The 10,151-nt window shown below is 34.6% G+C and overlaps 1 protein-coding gene across 1 annotated transcript; it reads left to right on the top strand.

The window, feature by feature from the left end:
- The first annotated feature begins 831 nt into the window (after positions 1-831).
- LOC109852701 (tetratricopeptide repeat protein 39C-like) lies at positions 832-9,922 on the top strand. Its single transcript, XM_020424117.1, has 17 exons — positions 832-1,597; positions 1,698-1,995; positions 2,338-2,475; positions 2,745-2,946; positions 3,188-3,395; positions 3,919-4,119; positions 4,337-4,505; positions 4,579-4,777; positions 4,850-5,113; positions 5,289-5,503; positions 5,684-5,788; positions 7,457-7,577; positions 7,880-7,999; positions 8,338-8,453; positions 8,509-8,676; positions 9,520-9,612; positions 9,700-9,922. The coding sequence occupies exons 2-17, from the start codon at positions 1,840-1,842 to the stop codon at positions 9,820-9,822; spliced, it is 2,598 nt and encodes an 865-aa protein (XP_020279706.1). The 5' UTR covers positions 832-1,597; positions 1,698-1,839; the 3' UTR covers positions 9,823-9,922.
- The last annotated feature ends 229 nt before the right edge of the window (positions 9,923-10,151 follow it).

The raw sequence follows: 10,151 nt of genomic DNA, 5'->3' as shown, positions 1-10,151 counted from the left end.
TGTGGTGTGGTGTGTGTGTGTGTGTGTGTGTGTGTGTGTGTGTGTGTGTGTGTGTGTGTGTGTGTGTGTGTGTGTGTGTGTGTGTGACACATATTGTCACACATATTGTCTTTTTATAGTTTTATAAAAGTTTCGGTTTCGGCCGAACACTACTTAAGAAACTAAAAAAGATGGTTTCGGTCGGACTCTACTTAAGAGACAGACAGACTGCCATAGTCTTAAGCTTTTATGAGCCAGAATTGCTTGAAAATTTGCCATTGTAAATAAATTGATATTGTTGTTCTGAATGATCAGTATTGTGCTGCATTCACAGCACCAGTACAAATGTCATTCCTATTACTAGTAAAACCCAGAATAGAGAATATCAATTGAATGTACATACAAATGTTCGCAGGACGACAAGTGTAAATATACGTATTGTAATTAATATTACATATATATATATATATATACATATTGTAATTATAAATTTCAAATTAGTACTTTTAATGTTTGATACATACGTACTATATGAGTGTATTTTAAAATGTATTTTTTATTTAAGTATTTAAAAGTGCGAAAATATAGAAGTATCTAATTGGATATATTAAATTTTTTTAATAATGTTCCTTATATTATCTGTTGTAAAAAACTATTTTTCTTTAAAACTATCTAAAGCGTAATATTAAGAGAATTCTAAAAATTTTTCCATTTTTACTCAACTTTGTTACATGACAAATTTCACATTGGTTTTTCTCAATTTACGTACTACGCACGCGCGCGTACGTAAAGTTACAATATTTCTGAGTCAAAATCAATAAAACATATATGTATACTCCCCCAAGCGAAGGTGGTGACAGCAGCACTGCGTTTCCTCAGCAGAGTTTAGTCAACTCAATGCACCGCAAGAATACAGTCTGCGGCTTGTACATGTCGCATGTACTACGGGTCGCGTGCACTTGTGTAATATTTGTTCGTAATATTTATCAAGGAGTGATATTCTGATAATGTATCAGTGTTCGATGCAAACACACTGTCAAATCTCCACAAAAGCGGAAGACGAAATCAGCGTTAGAATTTTACATCACATCTTGGATAGTCCTTCCGACAAATTGCATTTGCGTCCAGACAAAATAAAGTGTGAATCAAAACTTATTCTTTTCCCAAGAAACTTGCAGTACGCAATACTTAATTGAAGGTTTTTTCAAAACTGTTTACATGTTTGTGCACGTTTGTCAATAAAACAATGTAAGGAAGATACGTATATGTATATGTAAGACATAAAAGAAGATATAAATGTGTGCCACAACATATATTGCGAATCATTACGGAAAGTTACATAACAACCTCACAAGCAAGCTTGAATATCACAATCGAATATATTTATATCGTTTCAAGTGCTGTATACGAAGAATGAATCCTTATTTTTAGAGTTGAGTGTCCAGTCGATCAGGTCAAAAAATCGTTAACTTTTTCGATTATGCGATTTGTGTGAGGAGAAAATTTATAGCAAATATACCTCACAGTTCTCATCTCTGAACAAGTAACGCCAGTATTTGCTGTGCGAATGGCTCGATTGTAACATAAATGTACGAGATATTTCGTGAACCGTGTTTTGGTAAGAGTTTATCTTTTGGAACAAACAAGCTTTGACTAAAAATCATTAGCAATTTTTTGTGATTTTTGTCTGATAAATTATCAATTGATAATTCCCGTAGCGAAAAAGATGTTTACTGCCATTTGACAAACATCAAAAACACTCACGTAGTTACCTGTGGTTTGAAAAAGGCTGGTTTAAGTGATTCGAAAAGAACAAGAATAATCGTCCGGATATTTTTTATAAAAACGTTTTCGGACACAATGGCGACGGAAGAAGACGGGACAAAGGACTGGAGCATCGCCAGAACTGCCATCTCCCTATTGTTGAATAACAAACTCGAGGAAGCCGAAGCTCTGTTTACCGGACATCCTGATAGCTTCCACGTCAAAGTTAGCCGTTGCTTTGTTTCCTTCATGGTACGTAATCCGCGCGAAGCAATATCGATTCTTTGTATACACTTTAACGAAGCGTATTTAACATCTCAAGGTCGCAAAACGATGTTGCTGCCTAATCGGTTTTAATAATATACGCGAGCACATGCGCCGGAAAATATAAAATCGATATATACCAATCTTTCTGCAAAAGGGACTGAAATAAAACTATAAATCTCATAATCCTGTTATGATACGAAAAAAAAAAGACGTCACACTCACCGCGTTCCGTTCCGATTTATAAGAAATGCATGACGCGCATATCTGAATATTTTAACCTTCGGTGATAGTAAAGTAGATTTTAATGCGATTGAATAAATCACGCAGAATGCTATAATGACATACGAAGATGACAAGCTCGAGCAGGCCTTGTCAATGCTTAAAGAGATGGAACGAGAATGTGCGGGCGATATAGGATGGCTGAAATCTGTGAAGAATAAAATGTTTCGAACGCAAGAAACCGGTGTAAGTGTTTTAATTATATATATCTATAAATATCTTTTTAAATTATTTATACATATATATATATATATTTAAAATATATTCATGTACAAGATAATTCTCGCAATTTTTGTTACGCAATTAAAAATTTTAATTTAACTAACAATAAATTTTTTTCCGAGTTAAATACACATATATGTGTAATAATTTTATATCTATTAATTTCCACGGAATCTTTGTCGTTACACAATTCTCGTTATCAGAGTCCTTAGTAATTGCAAAATTGATTTCAGAAGGACTATGTGAACAAATTAGAACGGCAAATCGTTCTGGCGGATTTGCAAGTTTGCGCGGCCATACTATCGTTTGTCGAACACGAATTATCCAGATACATGCGAGGCGGCTGGATGCTGCGCAAGGCTTGGCGAGTTTATCAGCACGCGTATACGCAAATCTCGCAATTGTACCGTCGCACCTTTGGCACAAGTCCTACCGGTGCGTCATACAATTCGTGTCTAACAACTGATTTTATTAATTTAAACAACAGAATATAGCATAACTTTTATTTAACAGTTTAACATATTCATTTTTATCTTTCTTGCGATTATTCTTTTTTTTTTTTTTTTTCATTGTAATTTTTTGAATGCTGCTGTGGTACATTAATTTATAATAATCATACACATACGTGATGGAGTTTCTCGTCGAACGCGCGTTTGATGATTTCACCTTCCTGTAGTACTCAGTCCGCGTGGAACTCCCACAAGAAACGAACCGTCTTCACAAAACCCACAAAGCCCGCAGAGTCCGCAGAGCCCGGAATCTTCGGAATGGTCGATATCGTCCGACAACGATTACGTGACACCTGTTTCGTCGCCATCAGGTCTGCGAAGCTCACTATCAATGTTCCTCTCGCTCACTGGCATCACGTCACAACAACAGACACCGTAATTGTTGTTTCTTCTTACGAACTTTTTCCGTTTCTTCTGTCTCCTTCGTCTACTGTTCTTTCCTTCACGAGAGAAAAATCACACCACTAAAGCTTCTATTAGCATCTATTTTTTTTTTTTTTTTTTTTTTTTGTAAAGTATTCTACTACGAGAGCGAAAAAGTTGCAATGTTAAACAACAAATTCCCTTTGTTTTTTTTCTTTTTATATATGTATACTTTTTCTAAAGTATTCAACTACGAGAGCGAAAAAGTTGCAATGTTAAACAACAAATTCCCTTTGTTTTTTTTCTTTTTATATATGTATACTTTTTCGGCAANGTAAAGTATTCTGCAAATCTCTTTACGATTCGCTTACGTTTGAGGATCTTGCCGCCGGCAAATTCACACGTTGCTTTCCGCTTTGCGATAGGTCACAAAGTTAGCTTTGAATCACTTTGCTTCTTCTCTTTCCCTTTACACAGCTTAAGTTATCAATTAGACAATGTAACTGAAGCAGAAATGAAATTTTCTACTTCGCAGCTTTGTGGAACCTGCGGAGGTGACGCGTTTAATGTCGGCAGTGAGTTTCGGCTACGGTATATACCAATTATGCGTGAGCCTTTTGCCACCGTCCATGCTAAAGGTAGTCCAGGTCTTGGGCTTTGAGGGTGACCGACAGATCGGACTTGCTGCTCTTATGTACGCACGTCTCAGCGAAGATATGCACGCACCGCTTGCCACGTGAGTATATTGTAAGACGGTTTATAAACGTGTCTTTACTAAGAATACACCCATCACTATGTGTTCTTTTTTAATTATAAAATTAACTTTCAGATTTAGTATTAGTTGTTCTTATTATGTCCTGAGTGATCTGTTTTATATACACACATACACACACACATATAACAACACTATCAAGTTTGATTGATCAGCAAAGTATATTATCACTTTGTCATAGATTATCTCTACTTTGGTATCACACAATCGTCCGTCCGCACTTTGCGATCGATGGATCGAATGTGACAGCGGGCGTCACAATAGCGAAACAGCTGATAACCGAGTCTTATACCGAATTTCATAATTCTGCCTTCTTTCTCTTCTTTGCCGGTAGAATAGAACGTCTCGAGGTATACTGATCGATTGAATTAAATTGTCTTTAAAATTGTCTCTTGCGATTATGTTAAATATATTATTTTTTAGTCGAATCTCAGCGCGGCAATTGATACGTACGGTAAAGCTGTGGAAGCTTCGTCCCAGCAGGAACTCAAACAGCTGTGCTTGCACGAGATGGCCTGGTGTCATTTGATATGCTTGAATTACGATGAAACATGGAAATGTTTGCAGCAGATGAAAGGACTATCCAAATGGTCCAAGAGCTTTTATATGTACATAGGCATGAGTAAGTTCAACGTGTTCTCCAACGTTTGATCAAACAGTGTCGAATTTCTTCACTGAATGTGATATTTTGCAGTTTGTTGCGGAGCAAACGGCAAACATGACTTCGTCCTAAAAATTTACAACAAAATACGTCACTGGTTTCGCGATAAGAATGCGACTCGTATGAAAGAGACGCAACTCGGCGCGTTTATTATGCGTAGAGTGCCGAAACTCGTCAATAAAGAAACTGGAAATCCGCAAAAAGATCAATATTATAGATTACTCGTATACGAATTACTGTACTTATGGAATGCTATGCCGTCCTGTTCGAATAAATCGCTGCGGTTCATATTAAAGGGTAATAATCGTTCTATTTTTATCGGTGACTTTAACCACGTTGGTAAATGTCAAGTAACGTAAAAAGACAGTTAAAAAAAAATCGAGATAAAAAAAATTAAAATTGTCCTTGATTACTTGCAAGTTTCTTTGCGTCTGATTGTTATTATTTTTGTTGTTTTTTTTTTTTTCGCTAGATTGTAAAACTGCAAATCGTTCTGAGGAACCAATGGTGGGTTTGGCTGACCTCTTGCAAGGTGTGGTGTATTCCTATTTGGGACATCTCGATGCGGCTATTACATGTTATCGGAACTGCGTGGAACGTAGATCATGTCCGTCCAAAGATGAGGACGATCAGCATATTAGCGCTTTTGCTCTTTACGAACTAGGAAGTACTCTTTATTACAATAACGTAAGTATTTCTGCTCAATACTTGTATATTTTTGCTATTTTTGTTGTTTACATTTGTGTCATATAAAAAATAGATATTATGGATTACATTGTATAAAAAATAGATTACTTCGTACTTACTTTTACGATATTTGCAAAGTTTATCATTTTTATTATTATTTTTCTGATTTTTATATTTCAGAATTCTGAAGAAGGCAAAACTTTTATATTGAAGGCGCAGAACCAGTACAAAGATTATGATTTTGATGCTCGACTTAACGTGCGCATACATTTCATTTTGAAAGATGTACAGTGACGTCAATTCACGAACACGTCCAAATACTGCAAAATAATTTTAGCAATAGTAATAAAATAATATTTACGTTCCATAAATTCAATCATAGTATAATATTTTGTATGTTATTTGATGCAAAAGTTTATTTTGATTAACAAATTTTAAAAGAAGTTTAAATTAAACAAATAGAGACAGATTGTTATCCATCTCAAAATTATATACAGAATTATACACATATATAGAAAAAAATCACGCATGTTTCTCAAATCCGTCTAAATAAATAACACGTGACCAATTACGTGACTACATCTCTCATTTTGCTGCAGAAAATTATACGTATAAATTACTTACTCTGTATGTAATTGTGCATATATATAGAGAATGAGGATTTATATTTACCCTGTACATATATCCTGTGTACACATTCCCGAATAACGTAAAAATAAATAGTGTAAGAAAATATACTTAAACATTTCATCAAATAAGAATAAATTTTTTTCTTTCGCGAATCTTCATACTATATTATAATTATTTTCACATCCTTTTTCCTCTCCTTTTATTTGCAATTTTTACTCTGTATATATAACAACTTGCTTCGAATCACGAAGGAAAGAATCGCAATTCATTTTCTGCAATACTAGCACAACACAGACGCGCGCTATGCGCACGCTATTATTTTTATTTTAACGTTCTGTCAGTGAACACAACCTGTCACTGCGATAAACCAAAAAAAAAGACGCATACTGCTATATATATATTATTATAGATTTTTAATACTAGCAATGAATTTGTAAAAAACAACTATATATATATATATCGATTAAGGTTAAATATATATCGATATATATACATACACATATATCGATTAAGATTAAATATGTACACACAGTTGTCAATAGAGTCTTTTAAGTTCTGATGTATATGTCTACCGAAACATGTGCGATAAGAAGCATCGTCACAATCTATAGTTTTCTTTTGGTGAGATGATGTGGCGATAACCGATGAGCGGACGGTTTTGTTGTGTTAACGCAGGAAATTGTCCGGGTGTTCCGGCCAACTGCAATCAACGATCCGCTTGGTACATCAGACTCGTGAAACCCTTTGTGTTCTGCATCATTACTTCGATGCTTGGTATAAAACTGATTCGAAAAAAAAAAATCAATTAACGTGTTCAATTTAGTACTTAGAATTACAAAGAGCTTCGAATACGTCTTAGCAATGTCTGTATCCCATATTTGCGACAAGTATTCAGCGAGTTCGTCGTTCAAATCGATTAAAATAGACTTGGAAATTCTGAGAACTCATTTGGAAACTTTATCGGTAACACTTGACCGTAAATAGAATGCTCGTATACATATAAATAACATGTTATTTTTATAAAATCCTTGTCCACAATATATACATATATATATATATATATATATATATATACACATATAGAATTAATTATTGTGCAATGAGCTGAGGAAATTCGCAGACGTAGAAGACTAATATTGCATTAATGTGTTTTTGTCGTACAACAAGAATTTCGAATTATCTTAATTAGCTTTCTAGAGAACTTTATGAGAATTAACCCAATTAAATCTTTGCGTCAATGTAATATCAGCAGTTTGTGCGAATCTTCTCGGCGCGATGTGTAATAAAAACTGACGTTTCACGATATTTCCCCACAACTTTTAGGAAGAACTAAAGAACGTAGTGGAAATACGCGATGAGTTGAAGAGCAATTTGAGAGAAGTGGCTAATGTAATTCCAAAACTGTCAGAAGCTATTCTTAATCTAAGGAATGAGGTGTCGGAGGGTAAGAAAGGTGCGGCGTGCAAATGCTAGCCGGATGTTGCCCTGCTGCAGTGGCATTTCTTTGATGTCAGATTATTGATTAAATAAGTAGAGTGGCACGGTTTATATATTACATTCGTGTCAACAAGCTTTCACTTGTGAAAGTCTTTTCTCTTTGTGTTTACGCGCCAATCATTAGTAATATAATTTTTATTTTGTTCTATATGTACATTTTTTTGACAAAAGTAAAAAAAAATATTGTTAGAAAACATATTGTTAGTTGTTTTCTGTTGGTTTTTAACGTGTTATCACGAATTACAATAGAAATGAATTTACATACGGAGAATTTGCTAAGGACTCTGTCGCTCGAGACTGTGAGAAACGAATTGCAGACATATGACGCCGATAAGACTGGAAGGACGGATTACGCCCTTGAAAGTTCAGGTTTTTTTTGCAGTATCCTATGTTCTATTTTCACATTCAGTCTTTTTTTCTACGTAATAATTAAAGGGCAATCTCGCGACCTGCTAATGATCTGATGCGTAAAGGAGATTAAAAGCAGCTTTCGAACTTTTTTTTAGTCCCAGCTCAAAATAACTATTGAGTATAGATTTTTATTTTATAAACATAACATTTTTATATTTTTCAAAATTACCTACACATTTTATAAACATTATTACAGTGGCAAAAATATTTTCACGTTAATAAAATATATTTTTTCCTGCAGATTTGTATTGAAATAAAAGCAAATAAATGCTTGAATAATTCACACCTTTATTTAGGTGGTGCAATCTTATCGACGCGAGACACCGAACCTTACTCGATTGGTGCATCTGTACTCAACTTGTTCGGCATACCGCTTTGTCAGCAGCAAAATACACCGCGCGCTTTGATACAGGTTACCCGAATATATTTAATTTCAATATCGTACTGAATTCCAAAATATTCATCAGACTGGCGTTTTGCCGGGCGAATGCTGGGCCTTAAAGGGCAGCAGCGGCAGCGTAGTGATCCGGTTGCTCGGCCATGTGCACATATCCGGAGTCAGTCTCGAGCACATCTCTTCGTCGATATCCCCCACCGGGGAAACCGCCACCGCGCCTAGAGATTTTTCTATTTGGGTAAGCCTATTATTGTGCGACTACTATACATCTATTGTCAGTTCGTGTGTCCTATATGTACACATATAGTGAGACGATTGATAAGTATCGAAGATGACGCATAGCGACAATACCCAGATAGCCAACTGAATGCAAGTTGTTGGCAACTTGCCACAAATATTACTCATACGTTTTCAGCAATGTAACAAAAGGGTGTATCCTCTTTTCAGTATGTTCTTGCCAACAACAGTTTTAAAAATATAATAACATCAAGTTCTCAACAACTCATCGGCAATAAACTTTATATTATTTTTCTCAACTTATGAATAAAAATTATTGCTCATATATTGCTCACATATTGCTGACTCACATGTCCTAAACATTGGCTACAACAATTGATTGATAATAAAACTCAGCATATTGATACTGAATTGACAAAAACATTTTCGTTAAATAACATTTGCGTTAAATAAAAACAACACAACAGCAATTGGCGAGCAACTTAATCTATACAATGATTTGGTTTATATTGAGTTTTCACATTTGACTATCTGTGTGTGGGGGTAGTATCACATTGCTGTGGTCGCTGGCAAATTTCATCTTTTGAAAGAATAAATGTCAAAAATCATCGAGAACGTCTACTTTGGAAAGCTATCACACAAACACTACGTACGATAATAAGTCACTTTTTTTGTTCTTCTGAAGAATAAAACTCGCTATCGATACGTCGTTTCGAACACTTATCAATCGCTCCACGTATTTTTGTCCATGCAATGATTGTTATTTATGTAACTATAAACATAGGATATGTATTATTATTACACAGATATATATGCTGGGTTATTGTATGTGTTATACTTGTAGGGTTTGTTGGATCTTGAGGACGAGAAACCTTTCTTATTTGGCAGGTTCGTGTACGACAACACGGGTTCGCCATTGCAGTATTTTGACGTCGAGGTGGAATATTCAACACCACTATAATTAAAATAACTTATGTTTGATTTCTAAATTTTCTATAAACGTCTATCTACGTACGTTTTGCAGAATCGAGCAAACGAGGCATACGAGATAATCGAACTCAAAGTTCATTCAAACAGTGGCAATCCGGAGTACACGTGTATCTATAGATTACGAGTGCATGGTACGCTAGAGCGAATACGAAAGTGAATCTAGCAAATACTTAAAAAAAAAACCATGTGTTCAAAACACATAACATTTAATCAAATATAATTATAACTTAATTATAGATATGTAATTCAAATAATTTTACAAAGAAAAATAATACATATGTTTGAAATAAAAATATGAATTTTACCATTTCCCAGAATCTCTTATTGAATCAATGCTACCGTCCTGTTTTACCGGCACTTTTTTTGCACAACTTACTCTGCATCCATTAATTGAAATGAAAAATGTTTCTCCAGAATAAAAAAAAATATGCTTAAAAAATGGCTTGGATAAGAATTGGACAAGAAAAACGAAAAAAAGTTTATGGA

This window comes from Pseudomyrmex gracilis, unplaced genomic scaffold (genome assembly GCF_002006095.1).
Source record: "Pseudomyrmex gracilis isolate BER0280 unplaced genomic scaffold, ASM200609v1 scaffold_33, whole genome shotgun sequence".
In the NCBI taxonomy this organism is placed as follows: Eukaryota; Metazoa; Arthropoda; class Insecta; order Hymenoptera; family Formicidae; genus Pseudomyrmex; species Pseudomyrmex gracilis.
Note: the sequence above shows the minus strand (reverse complement) of the source record. Positions and strands in the feature narration are given on the sequence as shown.

What these genes read in the sequence shown, in the direction of transcription:
- LOC109852701 (XM_020424117.1), top strand. Translation starts at nt 1,840, where the DNA reads ATGGCGACGGAAGAAGACGGGACAAAGGACTGGAGCATCGCCAGAACT. An exon ending in TTCGAACGCAAGAAACCGGT is followed by an intron (nt 2,476 to 2,744) that starts GTAAGTGTTTTA and finishes AATTGATTTCAG; the next exon opens with AAGGACTATGTGAACAAATT. An exon ending in TTATATGTACATAGGCATGA is followed by an intron (nt 4,778 to 4,849) that starts GTAAGTTCAACG and finishes GATATTTTGCAG; the next exon opens with TTTGTTGCGGAGCAAACGGC.